At 36.3% G+C, this 26602-nt stretch overlaps 1 protein-coding gene across 1 annotated transcript in view; it reads right to left on the bottom strand.

Moving 5' to 3' along the window:
• Window positions 1-26602, bottom strand: part of galt (galactose-1-phosphate uridylyltransferase) — a 121085-nt gene that overhangs the window by 84266 nt on the left and 10217 nt on the right. Inside the window, exons 5-6 of the mRNA XM_082157693.1 lie at window positions 23611-23740; window positions 17288-17344 (exon numbers count right to left, since the gene is read on the bottom strand). Coding sequence (XP_082013819.1) covers window positions 17288-17344; window positions 23611-23740 — 187 coding nt within the window. The remainder of the gene's footprint in view (window positions 1-17287; window positions 17345-23610; window positions 23741-26602) is intronic.

Genomic DNA, 26602 nt, shown 5'->3' on the forward strand with positions numbered 1-26602 from the left:
GTCATTTAGTAATAGCCTATATTCATTCTTTTTTTACCTACACACAAGTGTGAATACTGATATTTGTGTAATTGCATTTAAAATAGGGCAAATTTATAGGCTACTCCTAGGCTTACATTTTTAAATTACAAAGGGCCTACTAATGTTTTTGTTATTGTATTTTCAATATTATAGGCTATTATTTGTGCATAAACATATCTGTTTATAGTAAACATACCGTTTGTTTGAAAACAACATATTTTGTCATCCTCCTGCAAGCTTACAAGAGTGAAAATATCATTAAATGTGAAGGGGGGCCCTAAAATATTTTCGTGGGAAAAAGGGGGTCTCAGACAAAAAAAGGTTGGAAACCACTGATGTAAAGTATGGTATTTGGGGTAAAAGGCACGCCTGCTGTCGGGGCGAAAGGCACAATAATTAACATAACAATAAACAGCCGACTGACTTTTCCATTTGTTGACATGACATGGTTAGATTCAGTTGCTAAATAGTGTACACAATATGCCTAAAACGGAAAAGTTTCCCGCGTACAGACGACACCATTGTCAAAACGATCATCATTCACACGGATCTGCAAAAACGACTTAAAACGCTGTATTCTGCTGCCAGGCCAGTAGATGGCGACGAAACACTATAGACTGAACACGTAATACTCATGTGCATGACATCATCGTCTTCAAAGATTCGCGTTTTTTGACGTTTGCACAGAGACCTTTTTCAAAAACGTGCACTTTGAAACCCGTTTACAAAAGTTTGCGTATTCAGGCAAAACGCTGTTGTCGTGTAAACGAACGGCCAAAACGCATAAAAAGTTTTAAATTTTTGGTTAAAAACAGTGTTGTGTAAACAGCCCCTCAGAGATATTCTGTCACGTATGGATGAGGCAAAGATACCAAAATAAAAGGATTTAAGTGCAGCATTCTGCTGTTTAATAACAGAAGAAAAAAAAAAGAAAAAAAATACTCAGATAACTCTCTGATTAGAGACACACATGGGAATGGAACAACCAAACTTCATAAGAAGAGATCGGACCAAGAACTGAACAAAACACAGGTCTTAAATAACAGAGTGAACAAATCAAGCTAAACAACATCAGGTGCAGCTAATCAATCAGTAACCATGGAGACAAATGACAGGGACAAAACAACTCATAGTAAAAAGGAAGAAAAAAGGTAAATAAATACAGTAGTAATAGATATGGGACGGATAATACAAGTGCTACATAATGTTGTTACTGCAATTAAAGAGTCTGACTACTGTTGGAAGATACAAATACAGATAACACATCAGAACCCTGACATAATCGCCATATTTATAATGAAACCATCATATTTAATAATATGATATTAATCTTATCATATAAAAAATATAATTTATTGTTACTACTGTAAATCGATTTGAAATTATTATGGGATCTCCTTCAGTGCTTTCAGAAACTTTACTTTTTAAAATAATTTAGTTTCTGGCGTACAACAACTACATTAAGTAATTTATTTATATTTAATTTAACTTTATTTGCCAAAAAATCTATTTGTATTTAACATTAACATTAATAAATGCTTTTAAAGTATTGTTTGTTGTCATTTCTTAATCTTATTTTCTTAATCTTACCAATTTAACCTTATTGTAATGAAAAATACTGTATAACAGCATCAAGGTTGTGCGAGTTCTTTGGCAGTATCCATCCCAGATTTAATTCGCTCAGTCGTTGCAGCAATATGGCAATTATCTTCTAAAAGAGACAGAAAGAGAAAAGACACTTGAGCTTGTGAAATGTCAAGGTCACGGTCTCGTACTGCCTCTGCATGTTTAATCCAAACCTCCACTAGAAACATCATTTCCTTCAGCTGCGCGTACACCTGCCAACCCCAGCGTTACGCACTCTCTCATCTGAGACCAAACTTAGACCCAATAAAAACTTCATTACCTCTGATTGCTGTGGTTATACTTAAACTTTTAGAAATGCTTCCAACAGCGTTCACTTCACATTTAGAGATCTAATAAAAAAGTCTATTTTCAACAGCCATGGGTAAAGTTTTCCAATAGATGCGTCTATTAACGTTCAAGAACACTAGGAGCGTTTCATCACTGCAAACTCACCAACTGTTGTCAAGGATTTCTCAACATGGTAAACAAAACAGGATGAAACAGTCGGAAAGAACTTTTTTTTTCACAATGACTCATGGAGCTACATGGAAATGAGTCTGTTATGATCTGTGGCCTACAAATGCCAGAATGAATTTGAACATTTTGAGATGTGCGCGGTCATCGCTGACTAATGTGACAAGCTTAAAGCTCACAGTCAATCAAAGAGAAGCTAATTCTAATTCTTGTGTACGTATCCATAATCCATCATAATCCACGAGGGAGCAGTTGTTATAATCAAGAGACAAATTTCTGTTTGCCTGCTGCCAAAAATAATTTAAAAAAGCAACTGTGAAAAGGAGCTCTCTTGCTAAATGATAAATTAGGCTCTCTGTGAGAACCGGGAACCGAGTTCTCCTGGGTTACTGATTGCAAATATAGAAGTATTTCCACAGTGTTTTTTAAAGCACGCTCTTCCTGCCTGTCTAATATGCACCTCTGAGAGATTGTTTGACCTCAGTTTTCTGGCGAATCATTGATTGGGGTCTTCAAGTCAAGCTCCACAGCTCTTAATGCACACGCGAGACTGCTCTGACCTCTCGGCTTAAACACGGTTTTGACTGAAGACTCGCATCAAAAGACACGAATGGCTGAACACAAACTCATCTCGTACAACTACTGACAACTTTTCTTTGATGGATGACTTTTTATTTTACAAGTAAGAAATTCAAACCCAAAAAGTAAGGCTGCATGATTTGAAATTTGTGATTTTGGGGATACAAATTGTGATTGCGATTTACAAAAAAAAAAAAAACTTTGAAGAGCTTGTTTTGTAGGGCTGCACAATTTGGCAAAACGTTTGTGAATATATATTAGTGTGGCTATAATAATAATAATAATTTACATTTCATTATTATTATTATTATTAAATAAAAAATAATAATTTATAAATAAAAACAAAATACGAAATATTACTATTGTAATATTTCACTGTGAATCGAGTATTTAAGAAATAATAATAACAACAACAACAATAATAATGTTTTACATTACAACTATAAAATAATATAAAACGTTTTTTTTTTTTGTTGTTGTTGTTAAATAAGAAAATACAAATTACTACATAAAAACAAAATAAGAAACATTACTATTGTAATATTTCAATGTAAATTGAGTATTTAAGAAAATGTAGAAATAATAATAATAATAATACAAATATAGTAATAATTATTTTTATTATTTTACATTATGACTATAAAATTACAATTTTATATTATGATTAGTATTAATAATGAGAAAAAAAAATAAGAAATATTAACTATTGTAATATTTCACTGTAACTCTAGCATTTAAGAAATGATCATATTGTTTACATTACAACTATAAAATAAAAAATACTAATATGTATAGTTGTCTTTGTTTCTTCATTTTTTTAAACGTTAAACCATCAAACTTTTCTTTCGACAGAAAATGTCAGGAAGCCCTTAAAGCTTCTTTAGCTGATGAGCACTTTGCAATTTTGTTTTTATTTTAAATGTTTTAAATCATGCAGCCCAACCAGCAAGGAATAAATCCTTGGGATTTCTCTTTAAGGTCATGTTAAGGTCATAAAACACTGTCAGTACATATTTTAGAAATGTGTCATATCTCAGAGTGAAATAATCAACAAGATAAAACATGTATCACGAAAAGTGGGCAAGAGAATTGAGGGTGAATAGTAAATGGATCCTGAGGTTTAATGTTGTATTATTTCCATATTTAACCTTCAATAATATTTAATTTAAATCATTAAAATGAATAATATATAATAAATAATTATATTTAATAATATTATTTTATTATTTAGAATAACATGTATCCATGAGTCACTAAGAGCAGTAATGTGCACTAAGAACGCAAATAGGGTCAATACTTAATTTCATCTGGATTTTAAATATCAGTAAAATCAAATAATGACTAGAGAAATGAGTTATACTATAATGTCTCAAAACATGCTATAGAGTAAAAACAAACACTTGGGGCCAAGAGTGTTGAAATCATCAGAAGAAACAATGAAAATGAGTTGGATCACCAACACCCAACATCGCTGCTTTATTTAGGGATGTAGATGATGTGTTTCCCCCCTGCAGTTCACTTTAATAACACAGTAAAAATTAAAGAACTGTTGAGGAAAAAAATCAAGGTTGTTCTTTTTAAAGGCCTCGGCAACGAGACCAGTTTCCAACAAACATCTGGAACCGAGCAGCACTTTGTTTGTCCATGTTTATTCTGCTTTTCGAGACAGTGGGCCAGAACGTCTGAGCTTGCTTGGATTTCTGAAAATGATGGATTTTGAAAAGAAAATGAATCATTACTCGTGGGTCACATCTCCGATCACCTCATCATATTTAGGGTGATTTCTGCAGGGGCGCTCAGAAGTGGCCAGTGTCTGCATTAAAAGCAGATGAACAGAGGAGGCTTGAAGAAGGATTCAGTGTTTACAGAATATGAATCACTGTTGGACGACTTTCAAATATGTTTTTCCAAGTCGTGTTTCCCTGATATTGTGGGAAACTGTGGAGCAGAAGCACACCTGCTGTTCACCAATAATTAGGCAATTAAGATTTGCTTAGTGCAAAACTGTGTAACATCAAGCCTCATTTATGAAACATAAGCGGAGCAAATGTCTGTGTAAATTGTTCGTAAAAATATGCTTATGTAAATCAGCGCCACCGCTACTGAATCTAAAGCGCAAAACATTTATAGTGTGTAGACAGATTCTATGAGACAGATCTTTTTAGTGTATCATGATTATACAACAAACTAATCTAATTCTGAACGAGCCTTATGAATATGAGTCTTCATTTAAAGGAATAGCGACCCAATGTAATAGTTTCACTCATAGTTACCGCAGGCAGAAAACAAAAGAATAGGAAATGTCATCAGCAAAACTTGAAGTGATTCAGTGATTTACTGCAGAGCAAGTACTGGACACAGACAAATATTATTATTATTACACTGTCAGTTAATGGTGGATATGGTGAAGAAGCTGTCAGTTGAAAATTATAGCTTTCAGATATATATGGTTAAGATTGTGAATATGGGCCAGATGCTGAATACAGGGAAATGAGGACAGTGATGATGCTCAAACTGAAAGGTAACAAAATATGCTTTATTTTATTCTTTTTGTAATTGCTGTTTAAATATCATGAGAGTTTTATACTATTACGGTATAAATATATATCCATCCGTGTTGGATATAGATTTGGGTCACTGAAGACTCGAAAATGTAATAATGATTGGAGAAACATTCATGCATTTAAGGGTTAAAAAAGTATCTAAAAAGACTGTTAAAAGTCCACAAAAAGTCTGTGTAAAAACATTTTGCAAGAACTCTCTTTAATGTATTTATTATCAAAATGACTAAAATACTTAGACATTTGGAAATGGAATTGTTTTTGGAACAATTGTTTTTATATTTTTAATTAATATTTTGGAAAAACAAAAGTTCAAATTTGCTTTTATTTTTTATATTCAATTTTAATTTTGTTATAGTTTAAGCTTTAGTTATGTAATTTTGTGTTTATTTATTTTTAATTTTGTTTTTTTGTTTTTGTTTTGTTTTATAAGATACTGTGTAGCTTTAATTTTTTTTCAGCTTTACTTTTTTATTTTCAGTTTAAGTTTTAGTTGTACTACTTCAATTTGAACTTTTATTTCTATGGAGGCTTGTTTCCACCACTGAAAATCTAAATAAAAAAGGTAATTTTGTCTTTTTGTCTCGCAATTCTGATTGTTTTCTTGCAATTGAGAGTTTATTTCTCAGGATTGTGAGTTTATATCTTGCAATTCTGATAGATATAAGACTAGATATAAACTCGCAATCCTGAGAAATAAACTCGCAGTTGCAAGAAAAGTTGCAACTAGGGCTGGACGATTTTGGCTAAAATCATAATCGCAATTAATCGAACAAGTTACCTCGATTACGATTATTGAACGATTATTTGAAATGAAAAAAAAAATATTTTTCATATGTCACTGGCAAGGCTTATACTGTAATATGTTCACGGTTATTTTTTCTAATGAAAGAGTGCATAATCCTATCTTTGTGATTCTAAAATAAGGAAACACACAGATAGCTACTAAGACTTATTTATTAAATATTTCAAACAACTTAATCAAATGCACTGTTTGCACTGTTCATGTTCGGTAATGTGATTGTGCTCCAAGTGTTGAAACAGATTGGTGGAATTACATGTGGTCTGTGAAGTTCAATTGATCATCAATTACCACACCAAGGTTCCTGGCTGACCTAGATGTTGCTGAGTTGACTCTGTGTTTGAGTTCTCCTCCATGTTGCTTCAATGTCGCAGACTGGACGGGGCGGAGTCACGTGATTACACACGCGGTAATATGTTTTAAGGGGAAAGTACATTAACACACAGTGGGCGGAAATATTAATAGGATTAAAAAAACGAAATAACCGACTTGGTAAAATTACGTCGGTTATAGGCTCTGAATTTCGGTTTCGATTACTTTTCGATTAATCATCCAGCCGTAGTTGCAACTACCTTTTATATCTTTTATTCAATGGCAGGAACAAGCTTCCATATATTTCAGTTATAGTTGCCAAGGCAACATTTATAATGTTCTTAGTTTCTCCTTCCAATATTTATATATTATTTGTTTTATTTCAATTAAAGGGACAATGTGTAGCTTTTTAGGTATTTTATTATCTAAAATCTATATTTTTATTCATAAATATGCCCTCAATGGTGTACAAATACCTATGCCAATGTTCAGAATAATCCTCGTAAACGAAGAATTTATTATCTTTATATACATGGGACGGGTAAGTCCACGGAGGCTTCCATGTAGTTCCGCCATCTTGAAAAACTATAATAGCAGAGAGGGACAAAAAGTACTAGGCCAACGCGTTTCGTTCAGAGCCAGCGTCACGTGACTGAAGCCAGCAGAAGCGGAGGCGCTTGTCACTGCCGCGGCAAGTTTAAAAGGCTGCACTGCACGGTTATTTATACACCGTTCATTCATACATACATGTGAGTCACAGGATAAGGAGTCCTCGTCGTCGAAAAAGTCCAAAATAGATCGTAAAAGGAAACGTGACCGGAGATTACAAAAACAAGGGTTACTGTCAGGATAGCTAATGCAGGAGAAAGCTTTCAAAAGAGACCCTGAAGTTGCCTGCTTTCTTCTCGACAGGTAAGTCAATGTTACAGTCTTAATTACAAGCTTTTTTTTCATTGCTTGGTTGTGTACTTTATTATATAGACAGTCGAACATTTATAGTTAAAAGTTAAACAGGCTCTTTGATGAATAGCAGCTATTGAGTAAAGTAACGTTAGAGAAGGCTCTGATGATGATGATATCTAACAATGCACATACTTCAAAAAATATAACGAGTAAAGGCGGCATTACTACTAATTACCATAGTTAATGTTTTTGACAGTCAGTAGTTCATACTGTAACATTCTTTTTTTCGTTGTTTCAAGTTTCAGTTTGTTTTAAATAACAAACATGTTCACCCGAAGAAAAACTCGAAGTGCTATTATAAGACATCCTGTCATAGCTTTTAGGTACATAACGGCTACCGTAGATGCAACGCGCATTTGAAAAAGTGAGGCGCTGGAGAGCATTATTCGTTTGAATGCAAAATACAATTTCACCACTAGATGGGAGAAATTCCTACACAATGTCCCTTTAATGAAACTTTTTTTTTTTAAACTAGTTTTAGTTAACAATGACAAGATTATGCTGAGAAAATAACAAATAACAATTTAATAGAAGGTATTTTATGATTGGTAGACATTCTGCTCATTTGCATCACGTTCAATTGTGCTAATCTTTGTCACATGACTAATAGTCACTCACTGCTGACATAAAACATATTACTGGCCATAAACATTTGAACGGTAGCATAAATACATTTAATCAACTGTTGATCATGCATGTCATCTGTACTTCATGGTAATGACAAAAATATTTGGAATTATGCAAATGTGAAAATAAAGTGAACCTGGTTTGTGTTCACATTACACATTATAAGTGAACCTAAAAGTGAGTGACTAAACGTAAGCCATACTTTGCATTTCAAATTATTGTACAGAATACCATTCCTCTCATGTTTCATGAACAGGACCCGCTGAAGATAAAAGCCTTCTGGTCATTTTTTTGGGGTTGTGAAACCCTGTCAGTGTGAGCGCACCTAAAGTGGAGGTGTTTGAGTACAGCAAGTCAACAGGTTCTCCAGCCCGAGGTGATGACTACTTTAAAAAGCCCTCTCGGTATCATCATTTTCATAATTGCCTTCAAGCCGTCCACATGAAGGCCTTTAGTTATGTGTACTTAATGACAGCGCTATTCCCTCCGAGCTCCACGCAACCTTTGAGGCTAGGAAGGTTCACACAGGTAAGCACTTTGCTCAGAGAGCTATTGAAAATGAGGCCGGTGTGCTTATGCATTAAACATTAAGTCCCAGTAGACGGGCGAAAGAGAAAAACACTCGTTTAATCGAGTCCATTTTCCCAAGAATTCCAATTAAATATCTAAAATGAAATAAAATCCTTTGCGTCATGTGAAATCATAAAGCCCATCTCTCTCGCTCTCTCTCTCTCAAGTTCAAGTTGTTTATTGGCATGACATTTGGAATATAGTATTGCCAAAGCATTTTAAATAAGTATATTTAAATACAGAATGGACTAACACCACTAAAGTAATAACAAGAAAAAAAAAAGAAAAAAAAAGATGAGGAACAGTAGATAATAGAAAAAAAAAAACAGCAGATAATATATCTATCCTAATATTAATTTAAGTAATTACAATTATATACAATAAAGAATATGTAAAGTATAGCAAACGAATACAATGGATAAACCATTTTGTATGGTGTGCAAGGTTATTTATATATATAAATATAGTTTGGCTGCCATGAGCATATAGTAGAGTTTCTCTGAGTCATTTAGAGTAAAGAAGGAAAAAATAGAGCTGCAAATTGTGTAAAGAAATCCCCCTTGTAGAGGCATACATGGGACAGACGAGAAGAAAGTGTTACCCATCCTCTATTTGCTTCAAATCAGTGTCTGCAACAGAGACTATCTCTGTTCTCTTGTTCTATCCAGGATTTTTTTTCCTTTCTCTGTTTCCAAGTCATGGTCACTGAGTCGATATTTTGAAATAATTTGTATTTCTTTTAATCATTTATTTGATAAGTAATTTGTCAATTTGGTGGTTATTTTGCCAAGTTTGGTTAAAAGGTCAAATTAGTTTTTTAATTAAACAACAATCTCTTCCATATTTTCTCATTTCATAATTTTTTTTTTATTAAACATGGACCTTTATTTTCAATTAAAAGGGCTTATTTCTGCTATTGGGACACCCTACGGTCTCATGGACTTACTGGATACATGTACGGCAGCCAGTGTAAGTCCACAAGACTATAAGTGCATTAAGTGTGCCATTTGGGACAGGGCCAAAATAGGGTCTCGCGCACTCAACGCGCACGGCCGCCCACACCGCAATGATGTCATTTTTGCCGCGAACACCGCGCTCGTGTGGACGCGGCGAGTATAAACCAAGCTTAAGGGGTATAAGCCCAGTTCAGCCCTACAGGCAAAGTCCCTTCAAGGCAAGTCATTTCACTCGGCGGCCATCTTTGAAACCCTCTCGGACATCTATTTCAGTCATGAAAGTGCAGCTACTATCTTTTTGAATGGGGAAACATCAAAATATCCAAACCTGTTCGCCAAGCTTACGATTGAATTTCGTATATTTGAAATCACCAATGAAATCTGACAACAACTGTCTCATAAATGTTGTTTCTAAACGCTCGAATCATGACAGAAAACGACATTTACAGGCTGGATCAAGCTAATGCGCAGTGGAAGCGCGTCTGACTGTTTCTATGGGAACCGGAGCTTCTAGCGGCAGCTGCAGTGATGCGATAACTTTACCAATCGCCGATTGGCTCTGATTTAGAAGGCGGGACTTATTCCGCCATAATGAGTGTTGCACTTTCCCCATTCAAAACAATACGTGTTTGAAGTGGCTTTATTTACCCTTAGAATGTTTTTTTACAAATTCCAGTTGTGTTCTTTCTATAAAATATCGACTGCATACAGTAGAACTGGTTTAATGATCGCGAGACCTTTTATTTTGATTTGATGGCATAAAAATGCCCTCGAGCCCTCTCATTCAAGGCCTTTACAGCTAGACTAAAGCCCCCGATGCTGAGATCTCAATGCCCAGGTAAGTGTAGCTAGTCCTGTGTTCTAAGACTTCTCCATTATGTGAACTGGTAAATGTTTCCCTGAGACCTGGCCTTCACCATGACTCTGGTTTTGTCCATGTTTACTGTCAGTGTCCATTCCTCGCAGTACACACTCTCTCTCTCTCTCTCTCTCTCTCTCTCTCTCTCGTTTTAGAGGTAATATTGTGCGAATATGGCATGACTTTAAACAAGCACAGTCCGATTGGTCAGCGGTGTGTGTGCTGCTATACGTGCATCTCCTCAGTATTCCGGCTGCTGATTTGGATGTCAGGAGTGATAAAGGGTGACTCAGGAACGAGGGATGGACTAATCGCGCAGTCTTCACGCACCCGTCCCGGAGCCCTAGAGGCCGCGTTTATGAACCTCAGTGAAATAAAACGCCAGACAGCGGTCCATCACTCTCTAGAACAGTGAAGCAGAAAACGTAAAGAAACACGTCTCACAGTCAGTAAATATGCTAGCAGTGACAACATCAGAGACATTAAAAGGAAGCGTGGTGCTATGATTTTCAGGCCTGACCCGCAGGCGATATTTGGGGATGCTACAATTCTCCGGAGTTTGTATACGTCTCTTCTTAGCAGATGATTGACGTTTCCTGACGTACGCTTCCGCTATTTATTCCCTGCTTGTGTCGGAGCCCATGGAGAACGGCAGATTGACTTGCTGTTTCGAAAAGCATCAGCCTGAGATCCAAGAGAACATCAATCACACCTCACTTCTGACCGGCAATCTCTCTCTCCGTGCCATTTCTCTGCTATCGGTCCAGCTGTGTATGCAAATGCATAGATAAGACGACATTATACACAACATGTGTTTATGGAGGGATAAACCAGAGATGCCGTCACTGGAGTTGGTTTAGGAAATGGAGTTGGATCATCTTCATTTATTCTAATTTTACCAAAACTGTCCATCGAGACATGTTGTTTGCTGTGGCTCCTCAGAGTCGGATAAACTGTGTGAACTGTGCAGTGGATTTCAAATCCTCTGTGAAAATATATCTCTTCTTGAGACGCATCTCACGCAAACAGAGTAAAAAAGACCATCAGTGGATTTGTCTACCAGTGAATTTAATCAATCAACCATGAGAACACTAATTTGGTTAGCAACCAGCCATCAAATTTGGGAAAATTGTGTATTAGTATTGTTAAAAATGTGTTAAATGCTTCTGTTTTCAACATTGTGATGAATCATGTTGACTGTAGGGATGTGCAGCGATCTGCGATTCTGTATCTGTCTGTCAGAATGATTCATATCTGTATTTGGATAAAACAGTAAGTGGCGTGGCTTTAACCAGAAGTCCGTCAAATTACTTGAGAAGACCGTTTTAAATGCATCTATTGCCTTCATAGTTATCATTTAACAATGATGCCCTGTGTAAGTCATAACATTTTTTTTTATTATTATTATAGTTATAGCATTTATTTCAATATCTTCTAATTGTCAGAGCCAATAGCCTCGTAGGCGATGCTTACAGATGTTGAACCGAGACCTCTCCTGATCCCAGTAAATAAATAAATAAATAAATATATTCTAATTCAAACAATAAAATGTTAAATAAAAGAAAAAACACTGTAAGGTTATGTTTGGGGTCAGTAATATTGTTTTAATTAAAATTGTTTAATTAAAAATTATACTTTTATTCAGCAAGGATGCGTTAAATTTATCAAAAATGACAGTAAAAACATTTATAATGTTACAAAGGATTTCTATTTCAAATGAATGTATTCATATATTTATTTATTTATTTCATGCCCAATGATTTTCAACATTGATAATAATCTGAAATGGGTTTTTATTTTTGCATCAAATCATCATATTAGAATGATTCCTGAATGATCATGTGACACTGAAGACTGGAGTAATGATGCTGAAAAGCTCTGATCACAAGAATAAATTACATTTTAAAATATATTCAAATAGAAAACGGTTATTCTAAATTGTAATAATATTTCACAATATTACTGTTTTTGCTGTATTTTGGATGAGATAAATGCATACTTAGTCAAACATGTATTGTATATAATAATTATATCTAATTCTCTGTCAATATAAGTCATCAGTACTTTAATATGGTGATGACAAAACATTTGTAATTATGCAAATGTGAAAAATAAAGTGAACCTGGTTTGTGTTCACATTACACATTATAAGTGAACTTGAGTGACTACATGTAGGCTAAACGTCCAAGCTGTAATTGGTTTAAAGGGGTTTGTAGTGGTAATATGTGAGTGATATATGACTAATGCCACGCTCACACTACACTTTGAGGACACAAAAGCTAAAAGGTCACGCCGTGACGAATCAATTTGCTTTACAAGGTTAAGAGTGCAATCACAAACCAAACAGAACGCTTTAAGTGGACCAAAAAGTTCATTTAAACTGTCCCTGACCTTAAAAAATGTCCATTAGCTGTAGCAGGGTTTAAGGGTTTAAGTCCATTTTCCATTCAATATTTATTTATTCATCTTTTGTGGATGTGTTTGTGGACCAGATCCACTTGATTATTATTAAATAATAATTATAATGATGATGATGATGATGATGATAATTATCCGATAAACATAATAATCAATGAACTTTGCATTTAAACTTGTTAAAACGACTCCTGAAACTTACTAGCACAATGATGTTGTTTTTGTGGAACTCCTAAACACTATATTAATTATAATTATTCTAATTGTTATTATTTGTAATATATCTCACAAGAGTCTCGGTTTAGTTTGCTTTAAAGGGTCCAATTTCATTTAGCCATTCACACATAAGCTAAAATTCACACAATCCCTAAAATGAGACAAAAAGTGTGAAAAGACCCTGCGATAAAGTGTTTTGAATTTCACAAAACAGCATCAAGATAATCTCTCCGAGAGAACGACGAGTCTCTGTTTTCTGAGCTGATGTTTAGTGTTTGCTCAGGGGTGGGTGGTTACGGATGATATGAGAAAGCGTGGGACAGACAGAGAGAAAAAGACACAGATCACACAGCTCTCGCTCGCTCCCTCTCCGCAAATACTCTCATCCCGGAGAAGGTGGGCAGCCGGATACATGCGGCTTATCCATCTCTCCCAGGGCATGCTGGGTAAAGCTCAACTCCTGCCGGCTGACATAGACCTAAGCCCCACAGAGCTCCGGTCTCTCCGCGGAGGGCCACACACGTACTGGGAGGGGGATTTATTTACTCATATTTAGCTGCGTCCATTGATAGAACATATGAGAAACTTAAGAGCAGCTTCCGGCTGATGTTATCTGGGCTGAGCCCGTGTGCGCTGGGAGGGTGATTTATGTTCGAGGTCGGTGATTGATGTCACGTCCAGCACATACTGGGACGAGGGGTGGATGTGTTGTCATACTGACACTGTGATGCATGGATGAGCTGTTGCCTAGGAAACTAGTCTAATGTGCTGGGTCTATTAACGTTTTAGGAAAAAATATACAAATATTTTGACCAGTCCCAGATTAATATGCAGAGACAAGTACAATTTTGACTTTTAGATTTTTAATTTATATTTATTTACATTTTTGATTTGTGCTTTTTTTTTTTTTTTTTATTATTTATTATTTAAGTTTATTTTAGCTCATTTTAGCGTCATTATAGTGTTAGTATTTTAAGGCTGTCAAAGTTATGTGTTCTCAACACAATCTTATAATTATTGCTATTCACTGTTATTATTGTTAATTAATACTATAAAAAACAACTATGCAAAAAAATTATACGATCAATAAGTTGACAATTTTCTACTTTTTTTTTAAAGTTAAACAAGATTCCACTCATTTTTAAAGTCAAATCAATGTGTTTTAAGTTGAAATGGCTTGAATATCCAAGCTGATTGTACTTAAGAAGTAAGCCAGCAAAAAATAAATAATTCAGTGCAGTGTCCTTAACTGAAATAAAACATAAATATTAGACGAAAAACTTAAAACCTAACATATTTTATTTCATTTCTTATTTTCATTTAAGTTGAAGTAGCAAAAAAAATAAAAATTAAATTAAATAAATTAAAGCTACACAGAAATATATATTTTTTTAAATATTAAAAATGACAAAAGCACATAAAAAAACATAACTAAAAATAAAATAAAAAATAAAAGCTCATTCAAAATAGCATGAATATAATAGTATATAAATAATACTAAACAACACTGTTGCTATCTAGAAAATTGAAATGCTTATTGCAGGTGGATTGTTAAGGTTTTAAGTTTAATATGTATCAAAAACTAAGTAAAGTAAAAAAAAAGTTAAATCCCTTCATTTTTATGTAATGTATTTGTGATGAAAATACGTTTAGTTTTCATCATGCATTTTATTTTTAATTCAGTTTCTGTTAATGATAACACAAGTTGGAAACACTTGTTAGGCTTAACCGATGGTGTCAGTCGGGGGCATTTACATTTGCATTTATTATAGTTGCTGCATTACAAATAATAAAAAAGAAAAACATTTCTCGAAACTTCTGATTAGGTTTACTTTCCCCAGCCAACTAAACTATATCAATCACAACCTAACAAGTTAGTTCAGTACATCGGCAGCAGAGATCAGATTTGATGAGGCTAAGAGAAAAATGAAAGGTGGTAAACTATAAATCTATGGTATGACTATTAAACCTACATTCCTCGGGTGTGGTTTATTAAAAAGAGAGAATTATAGGGAAAACATGAGTGGTTTGTGGCAGCGTCTTTAAAAGGAGCTTTATGTCAAACCATCTCAAAATCCTCTACTGCCCCCTAGTGGAAACCAGGGCCGTACATCAGCACTTAATGAACTGAGTGAGAGAGGGAGCTCAGTGTGTGGCAAACCCAGCGAGTTCACGACAGTGACAGGCTTCCTGTGCTTAGAAGAAACAAGGGGAGACAGACCGCCTGGAAAAGGGAAACGAGAGGAAACACAAGTTCCTTGCAGCTCCAAAGTCAGAGCAGAAACATGAAGATGTCAATAAAATGCACACGCTATGAAACTGATGAAAGCAGAGAGGTTTTCCGCCCCGCTGCCATCCCGCTTGACTCTGAGACAGAGAGGCGAGAGTCATTTTCTAGAGGGAAGACGGATTCAGTGACGTCTTTTCCTGGAACATCTCTAGTTCCCTAATTGGAGTCTACAGGCTTTTCAAGCTCAAGCTTGCATTAGCCCGTCTCGTCAGCAGTCTCTCAGCTGAGGTGACAGTTAAAGGGATAGTTCAACCAAAAATGAAAATTAGCCCATGATTTACTCACCCTCAAGTCATCCTATGTGTATATGACATTCTTCTTTCAGACGAACACAATCTGAGTTATATTAAAAAAATGTCCTGGCTCTTCCAAGCTTTATAATGGCAGTTAAAGGTTGTATCAGCGATTTCAGGCCCAAACATAAATGCACGGCTGCACGCGAAGTCGGAGTCACGAGCGCAAAACCTCACAACACCCTCCCCCTGTCGGTGATTGGTTGGAATACTATTTATTTTGGTTTTGAGTGGTTGGTGAAACCAATTGTTTTTGTGTGCAGATCTCAGAGCCTAGGCTGCCTACAGAGACGCGGTTTATTGACCGCATGCTTATGGGGCGGGCAGCTAGCGGATCGTTAGGAAAGATTAGATGAATGTGATCATTTATGTTTGGGCCTTTTTTGGGCCTGAAATCGCTGACACAACCTTTAGTGGCTGTTTCTGTTTTGAAGTTTATCCATCATAAAAGTGCATCTATCCATCATGCATCGCTTCACGGCCCGTGTGGAGCACTTTTATGATGGATAGATGCGCTTTTATGATGGATAGATGCACTTTTATCATGACTAGATGCACTTTTATGATGGCTAGATGCACTTTTATCATGGAAAGATGCACTTTTATGATGGATAGATGCACTTTTATCATGGATAGATGCACTTTTATGATGGCTAGATGCACTTTTATCATGGCTAGATGCACTTTTATGATGGATAGATTCGCTTTTATCATGGATAGATGCACTTTTATGATGGATAGATGCACTTTTATGATGGATAGATGCACTTTTATGATGCTAGATGCACTTTTATCATGGATAGATGCACTTTTATGATTGATAGATGCACTTTTATGATGCTAGATGCACTTTTATGATGGATAGATGCACTTTTATGATGGATAGATTCGCTTTTATGATGGATGGATGCGCTTTTATGATGGATGGATGCACTTTTATGATGGATAGATGCACTTTTATGATGGATTGATGCACTTTTATCATGGATAGATGCAATTTTATGATGGATAGATGCACTTTTATCATGGATAGATGCACTTTTATGATGGATAGATGCACTTTTATGATGATTGATGCACTTTTATGATGGATAGATGCACTTTTATCATGGATAGATGCACTTTTATGATGGATAGATGCACTTGTATGATGGATTGATGCACTTTTATCATGGATAGATGCACTTTTATCATGGATAGATGCACTTTTATCATGGATAGATGCAATTTTATGATGGATAGATGCACTTTTATCATGGATAGATGCACTTTTATTATGTATAGATGCACTTTTATGATGGATTGATGCACTTTTATGGACTTCAAAATAGAAACGGCCATTCACTGCCATTATATATTAAAAATAAAATGCCCTGGCTCTTCCAAGCTTTAAAGCTTGGAAGAGCCAGGGCATTTTATTTTTAATATAACTCAGATTGTGTTCGTCTGAAAGCAGAATGTCATATACACCTAGGATGACTTGAGGGTGAGTAAATCATGGGCTAACTTTTATTTTAAAGTAAACTATCCCTTTAAAGACCTATTCCAGCCTAAAAGAGCATTCCAGATGGTCGAGGACTGCAGCGGATTCGTCTTAATCTGCAGAAAGGCCCTCTCGTGCTTTCTGCCTCAGAGAGTCGACAGGGGCAAACGCTAATTGGGAGGAGGGTCAGAATGAGGCAGAAAAAGAGGACATGAATGAAGTAACAAGGTTACGGTGTACCTGACAGTGAGGATGGGGGTTTGAACAGCCCATCGTGGCTCCTTTATTCTCAAAGATCTGAAACACAAGAGAAAAAGACATTATGTCCTGTCAAAGAACCCAGACATAACAGCAAACGTTATACAAGCGTACAGAAACAACCTAAAACATGCTGCAGACAGACAGGTGCAGACAAAACATGCTCTCTTATTAAGACATGAAGAGATCAGAGCACATGTTGCTGTTTGAAGGGAGACATCCTGTCGAAGGGAGTTTTAAGACTTCCTGGCACCTCCCTCAAGGGTGATATAAAAGGATTTGGGCAGGATCTGTCCTTGACTACTCTGCTTGATAAATATTGACTCGGGTAAAGTCACCGCTCTTCAGGGTCTGTAAATTGCAAAGACGAGGCAAAACACATACTCTGATGTGTTTAACAGAGAGGAGATAACCACCGGTGTTATCCGGAGGAGTCGGTGAAACGATAGTCTCCAGTGGGAAAAATGTAGCAATGTCCCAGTAGATGCTTCTCCGATTGGACTGAACTTTGCTGTACCCTAAGTTAATGATAATTATCCGTTTCAACCTGGATTTTTTATTTATTATGTTCCTTGAGGTACACTTATAATGTTAATAAAGTTTTGTGCACAAAAGAATTAGATAGATAGACAGATAGATAGACAGATAGATAGACAGATAGATAGATAGACAGATAGATAGACAGATAGACAGATAGATAGATAGATAGATAGATAGATAGATAGATAGATAGATAGATAGATAGATAGATAGATAGATAGATAGATAGATAGATAGTCAATAATTGTTTTCCTTAAAACTCATCTTTGATCACGAAAATGATCTGAAAACATTTGAAATGAAATATGAAAACATTTTTTTTTTTTTTTTATTCCTTGAAAAAAAATGTGTTATGCCTTAAAATAGCTTTAATGTAACTCTACACCCTTGCCTCATTAAGTATTTTAAGTAAATTAGACCCGCCTCCACTCACTCACACCAGCTCAGAGATCCACTGGTTGAAGTTAATAACTAATGATCGTTGCGACGGAAGTGAATCAATCAAACTAACTTTAGCTGGACAATAACTTTATTCTAGAGCTGCTATAAAGCCAAAACACTTTACTTTAATTTCCTATTTTCAATGTAAAGCTGCTTTGGAACAATCTACATTGTTAAAAGCACTATATAAATGAAGATGACTTGACTTGACACATTGATCTGATTGGTTACAAGATAGTTTGTGATGTCAGAAACGCCAGCGATTTCAAACCGTGTTTTTGAGACTGTCTTTGGTTCACTGCAGTTTTAAGGTGAAAATACTCAGCAATGCTGTTGACTGTTGAATTTACACATGGTTTCACTTAAAGCATATTAAAAACACCACATGGACATTTAAACAACATTAAAAACTTCATTTTCACCACAGGGGGACTTTAATCAATGATCTGAATTTAAATAAATAAGAAGAACGCCAAGTGGAATGAAGTGTATAACTAAACACAAAACCCATGCTTCTGCAGCCTTGAGAAGAGGCTGAAGCACAAGTGTTTTGAAAATTGTATCCATATTAATTTGTCATTTACAGACAAAGCCTTATGAAATTGTTTATTTGCGGGTTTGTGATGTAGCTGCTGTCAGACACAATACAACTGACTGTATCATCGGTCAACCAAAGTTTCTTTGTAAACTCTCCATTACACTTCACCTCCTATACAAAACAACCTGCAGTCAAATGCTCCAAACGGACACATAAATCTCAGACGCGATCCATGACACCATTAAAGATTATCCATCCATTTGTTCCTGATGCTAGTATCCTGCTAAAGTCTCTACAGAAATGAGCAAATGAGCTACTTAAACTGGACACGTCAAAGCAAACGATCCTTCACACTTCCATTTGTCCTGTTGTCGAGCGTGTGGAGTACACCAGAAACTGAAATCAAATCTGTATACGGTATCCAGTGTAGACAGCATCAGTGTTTATAATGGTTCTATTGGCTTTTGATGCAACGCTCACATCCAGTGTAGGCATGTGTGAGCCATAAGCGTCTGAGTGCAAGCGTCATCGGCCTATGATGCGATGATGTAAAACTATCAGTCGATGTCTTGCTCTAGAGGCAGTCTAGAGCATATGTGCAAATGTGTTTGCCCGTGTGACGCCACAAATCCACAATATCCAAACAAGCCATTTTTGGAGCTTGATTAAATAAATGCTTTGTTTATAATGAGGAGGATTAGCCTACATCAAGATGTTAGGGGTCTGGCAACTCACCATTGTCAGGGCTCAATCCGAGGGGCGGGATAAACGGTTGTCTTTCAAATTCGCTCTGCATGCAATAGGACAGCGCTTCAACCAACCAGAGCATTTTCCCAACAGCGGAGCTAGTTGATAAATTAAACTTTTGCCATATCTGGCCGGCAAAACTACGAACACATCTTCCTGTTTTAAGAATGACTTAAGTGCCGTTCTTTGTTCTTTTCTCAAAGAAAAGCTTAACTCCAAGTCCTCCAGAGTCACGGACAAAGCCGATTCGAAAGACCGCTGTTCGCCAGCAGCAGCTCTTCTTTGTTTTCAAGTAGCAGGGAATTCACGTGGAACCGTCACACTCACAACTCTGTCGTCATTATGCAAAGCCCGCCCACCGATTCTATACACGATGTGATTGGCCTGACTAGAGTTTGGTTTGTCCAGCTCGAAAGTCAACGGAGAGTTGCTAGGCTACACTGGCTGCAAAATACATTTTGCTGCCGCTAGGGTGCGTCTAGATTTCTACGCTAGAGGAGGATGTTTTAAGCTATGAAACTTGCTGGATGTTTAAATGTTACAAAGACCTCTTGCATGTTAAAAAATATCAAGGCAAATTTGATTTCTCATTCCCTTTATCAAAAAAGTATGCATGAAGGTCCACCCTAACCCCACCCCTAAACCTAACTGTGAGTGGGGCGTAAGCATATCGCATGAAAAAGTACAAATGAGAAAAAAAATTCATTTGAATTAGCCACCGAATTGCCAAACCATAAAATAGTTAGGAATTGCCATGAGTCTCTATTGGTTTGTTGCATGTGCATCTTTATTTCAGTATTATTCTTGTCAACAAAATTACTAAAGAAAATGTTAATTGACAAAGACGAGATGAATATATCATAAAAATAACAAATGTTTTTGATAAAGTTGACTTGTGACATTATCACATCATCAACAGAGAACAGCGCATTACAGTACATTGTGTCCTCACTTCGTGCAACAACAGTTTTCCAATGACAAGCATTCAATCTCTGCTTCGGACCAAGCAATTGGACCAAATGAGGAAGTACCCTAATATGCAGCTGTGTAGAATAATGATTTGGGCCAATGAGATTTTACAGTGCACAGGTCTACTCAGTGCAAAATGCTTGTCGCAATCCCAATTGGTTAGGACAATAACTCAAATTGACATGAAAGAGATAGCTCTGATCCCTGATTCCTGGAGTTCCTGAGGTCGGCACTGTGCCGTAATACACTGAAGGTGCTTCCTTTTGCCATGACCCCACAAGGGGTGCTCTTTAGCACCCTTATGAACTATAAAATGAAAAATTGGACACTCTATGGCAGGGTATCCAATCCTGATCCTGGAGAGCAATTTTCCTGCAGTTTTTCTCCAACACACTGCGCCTGGAAGCTTCTAGCAAAGCCACTTGAAGGCAAGCCTGCAACCCTAGCTGAAAAATGCACCTGCTAATGCTGCGGTGCGTAGGGAAGGAGACAAGAGGCCGTTTAAAAAAAAAAAAAATTGTCAATGGAGGAGCTTCACTACACTGAATAAACCGCTTTTGTGAGGAAATAGCTTATCATTTACTGAATCGACAGCCCATCGGCTAATCTTCAACATGTTTGTTTTTAATCATTTGTTTTGGATTGATCCATTTTTAGTTTACGGAAGAAAAAAAAAAGTTTTAAAAAAGAAGTCACGGACAATCGCGCGACAGTTATGGTTCAGTTTACGGCACTTCTCATTCATTATATGGTATCCGCAAACAGTGACTGATTGTCGCACAACTCTGAACGAACTTCAATGACGTCAAGGCTATAATGTGAGTGGGTATCAAGGCACACGTGATCCAAGTTAGCCGTCATGTATGGTAGCCCAATGGTAGAGCCACGGACCCTCGTAACACCCAATCATAAGACCATCTCTGTTTGTAGTGATCCGGAAGACCCTGATTTGCTGGTTCATGTGTGTTTAATAGGGGTTGGGGCTAAACTCTGCTGGTAAGTGGTCTTCAGGAGCAAGACTGGACAGCCCTGTTTGATGGTCTTGTGGACTTTACAGAATTGCACCTTTAGGGGTAAAACAACATGTCACTGGAGCAGGTAAAGGTACAACTTTATACTTTATCTCCCCTTACAAGGTGCATAACCTTAGTAGTAAAATGTTCCCTTAAGGTACTACTACAAACCTTTTAGGGATAAATCAGGTACAAAGATGTCCTCTCGAGGGTACTGGCCAGGAGAACACGCTGTTCTCCTAAAGGTACATTTTTGAGTTATTTTTCTGAGAGAGTACAGTGAGCACCACAAGAACACAAGTCATTGTATCACTGCATTAAGTGTTTTGTTCAGCGCTGAAACCTCAGTGATTGCCCCTTGAGAGGCTCGAACCTGCAAACTTTCGGCTGCCAGCCCACAGGTTTGACCACTTGAATACACCCTGTACTTGTGTTTATGAAGATCATTTTAACTGATGGCACTGCTCTCCTTGCTAGTTTGAAGCTGTCATATACCACAGCATCATAGTGCATTGGGAGAGGTATTTGTACACTGTTGTAACTGTAAAGTTTATTGTATTTCTGCACTCCCGGAGAATACACTCTTCTTGTATTAATTGGTATTGACTGTGTTGTATGGTACACGAGTATCCTTCCCTCATTATTTATCTTTCTGTGGGAAAACTGCAGGACTAGTAGTTGTTTTACACCTGCCGTTGATCATGGTGACAGTTGTTGTGTTTCATCAATACATTTGGTTGATACAATATGACATTTTGATGGCATTCTACTAACTACAAGTAAAGTTGCAAAACTACATGTCAACTAACTCTCATTAATTTGCAACTACATGTCAACCAACTCTTAGAGTATTAGTAGACTGGTAGGGTTCAGGTTAGTAAAATATGTTGACATGTAGGTGCAAAGTTACTTATAGTCAGTATAATGTCTGTTGAGGAGCATCAAAATTAAGTTTTATCAGATATTAAGCAGACAGTCTACTAATACTCTAATGAGAGGTAGTTGACAATGACATGTAGTTGCAAAGTTACTTATAGTTAGTAGAATGCCTAAAATGCTATTGTTTTTCCCCAATACGGGACACATGAATGTTGAATAATTATGAATTATGAAGATTTTGTGTTCCATTCACATCTATTCATGTGCATGTAAACATGGGACAGTGGATATAAAGGAATCTGCATGTTACTATTGAAAAAAATAAACTAGTAAGATGTAAAAAAGGTTGATATTGCACATATTGTACAAAAATAAAAGGGCATAATCCTTATATGAAGGTTAGCCAATCACAACCAAGGCCATTTATCTAGAGAAGAAGCAAAAAGGCTGTAAAACAGTCATATAAAACTAAATTATGGCTATTTTAAATGCAAGAAATATAACTAAGATTATAAGTGGGCTTTGGAGAAAAACATTAAATGATGAAGTGTGTTGGGTTCTGTACCATTAAGCAGAATTCCTTAGTTAAACTGAATCTATAGTCTGTCAAAAAGCAATTGATGCTCAGGAACTCTCTCACGCTCATAAGTTAACTATCTTTTGGCACAAACATCTTAATTCGCTGCATTCATATCCCTGGAAGCCTTTGAAGTGCTCCATTATTCCCTTGCAGGAGCATTAATGTGTCCAGAGAGGCCAGAGGAGCGCTCCACACTGCCTGCCATTGATCAGCGCTGAGACGCCCTGACTGAAGAGCATCTCCCAATTGATCCAATTAGCACTGATGAGGAAGACTGGGACAAAACCCAATCGAGCGGCGTCCCTGCCTCTGACTGCTTTAAACACACACACACACTCTTATGCAATCACGTCCCTGTGACTCCAGCAGTTCTACAGGGAAAGTTTCTTCTGGCGACAAATGGTGCAAATGTTTCATTAAGTTGCTACACCCCCCCAGAGAGAGTCACAGCGAGAAAAAGATCATGTCTCGTTTTTTTTAAAATGAGTCGTGTGTCTTACGGCTGCATTTTATTGCAAAATGAATTTCAGTGTTTTGCTTGTGAATGCAAAGTAACAGGTGCACCAGAAATAGAAGTGAGAGGACGAGATGTACTAACCTGCACCCATGTGTGCGCATCACCCAGCTCTACGATCAGATCCGCCCACCTGTCAATCACTCTGCGGATCTCTGCAGGCTTCATGAGCGGGAGGGTGATGTCAGACCAGGGGTGGAAACACATGACCTTACTGACAAACAAACAGGAAAACAACACATTTGGTTAAAACTTCCCCGAAAAACATTATAATATTATTCTATCTATCTCTCTGTCAGTATATCTGTCTGAACACCTATCTATCTATCTATCTATCTATCTATCTATCTATCTATCTATCTATCTATCTATCTATCTATCTATCTATCTATCTATCTATCTATCTATCTATCTATCTGTCTATCATGTCTGTGACCATCTATCTATCTATCTATCTATCTATCTATCTGTCTATCTATCTGTCTATCTATCTGTCTATCATGTCTGTGACCATCTATCTATCTATCTATCTATCTATCTATCTATCTATCTATCTATCTATCTATCTATCTATCTATCTATCATGTCTGTCTGACCATCTATCTATCTATCTATCTATCTATCTATCTATCTATCTATCATGTCTGTCTGACCATCTATCTATCTATCTATCTATCTATCTATCTATCTATCTGTCTATCATGTCTGTGACCATCTATCTATCTATCTATCTATCTGTCTATCATGTCTGTGACCATCTATCTATCTATCTATCTATCTATCTATCTATCTATCTATCTATCTATCTATCTGTCTATCTATCTGTCTATCATGTCTGTGACCATCTATCTATCTATCTATCTATCTATCTATCTATCTATCTATCTATCTATCTATCTATCTATCATGTCTGTCTGACCATCTATCTATCTATCTATCTATCTATCTATCTATCTATCTATCTATCTATCTATCTATCTATCTATCTATCATGTCTGTCTGACCATCTATCTATCTATCTATCTATCTATCTATCTATCTATCTATCTATCTATCTATCTATCTATCTGTCTATCATGTCTGTGACCATCTATCTATCTATCTATCTATCTATCTATCTGTCTATCATGTCTGTGACCATCTATCTATCTATCTATCTATCTATCTATCTATCTATCTATCTATCTATCTATCTATCTATCTATCTATCATGTCTGTGACCATCTATCTATCTATCTATCTATCTATCTATCTATCTATCTATCATGTCTGTCTGACCATCTATCTATCTATCTATCTATCTATCTATCTATCTATCATGTCTGTCTGACCATCTATCTATCTATCTATCTATCTATCTATCTATCTATCTATCTATCTATCAGTATATCTGTCTGAACACCTATCTATCTCTCTGTCAGTATATCTGTCTGAACATCTATCTATCTATCTATCTATCTATCTATCTATCTATCTATCTGTCTATCATGTCTGTGACCATCTATCTATCTATCTATCTATCTATCTATCTATCTATCTATCTATCTATCTATCTATCTATCTATCTGTCTATCATGTCTGTGACCATCTATCTATCTATCTATCTATCTATCTATCTATCTATCTATCTGTCTATCTATCTGTCTATCATGTCTGTGACCATCTATCTATCTATCTATCTATCTATCTATCTATCTATCTATCTATCTATCTATCTATCTATCTATGTCTATCATGTCTGTGACCATCTATCTATCTATCTATCTATCTATCTATCTATCTATCATGTCTGTCTGACCATCTATCTATCTATCTATCTATCTATCTATCTATCTATCTATCTATCTATCTCTGTCTGTCGCCTATCTATCCATCCATCCTTCCAGCTCACTTTCCTTCTGTAGTCGTGATCTAAGCAGCATTTATCATAAAACATACAGTGTACGTTACACTTCACCTTCAACAATTACCCAGCAGAGTTATGAATAAATTCATATAGTACTTCAGTCTATATGCTCAGCCCTGAATGAAACCCAACAGCTGTGCCTGCAAACTTTCCAAAGTCTCCTCTTTCAGGCTTTATGTGGGGCATCCAGTTCTCTTTATTAAGCGTCCTTCACTTGTTTGTGCCTCGAGCGCTATTCTTACTACTTTGAAAACAATGTCAGATCCCAGAGCATTAGAGTTGAGCGTCAGTTGGCAGGGCGTGTGTGTTTGTGGCCTCTTCTGCTGCGCCACTAATTGGATGGTTGCACACACAGGTGCCGTTTCAGAACAGCCGTCTGTGAAGCTCTCTTCTGCCCTCAAAAATAGTGCATAAAATGGGCCAGCGTGGAGTCGATAAAACGGAAAGCACTAGGGATCATGAAATCAGGGTACTAGACGATTCAGTGGTGTCTCTCTGATAAGACATGTCCAAGTGGCAATCACTGTGTGCACATATTAAAGGCCTGAATGACTTTTTACAATCAGACTTATCTACCAAATCCACTTCTTTGATGACAGCACCACCTAGTGTTAACAATATGAAATGGCCTCAAAGAGATAAAACTCATCTGTAGAGTAATTCAATATTACCAATATCACACTTTGTCTGATTTGTGTTTTTAAGCTGCTGATGTATTCAATTTACTTTACAGCCAAATAGTTGGCAAATCCTAAGTATTGTACAACTCAAATCCAGCATGTATTATGCATAATAAAAACGTTTTATATAATTAATAGAAATAAAAAATAAAGTGATTTTAAAAAATACAATTCTAAAATATTAATACTTGAAAACTTGGACAAGTTTGTTGCATAATTAGTGATTTAGCAGATACTTGTTATACAGGGTGAAATGCACTTGAAATGAACTTTCCCTGGAGTAAAATGTTGTTAAAGAGGGTAAATGTAAGAATTGTCATATAATAACCAAATTTTTAACATCAGTGTGTGAACAGCTTGTGAACGAAACTTAAACAAGACCTTCTCCAACTTCCTAGGTTATCTATGGAAGCCTTTAGACCAGGGGTACCAATCCTGTTCCTGGAGATCTACAGAGTTCAGATTAGACCCATTAGACATCTGTCTGTAA

Source organism: Leuciscus leuciscus, assembly GCF_965113295.1.
Source record: "Leuciscus leuciscus genome assembly, chromosome: 24".
Taxonomy (NCBI): Eukaryota; Metazoa; Chordata; class Actinopteri; order Cypriniformes; family Leuciscidae; genus Leuciscus; species Leuciscus leuciscus.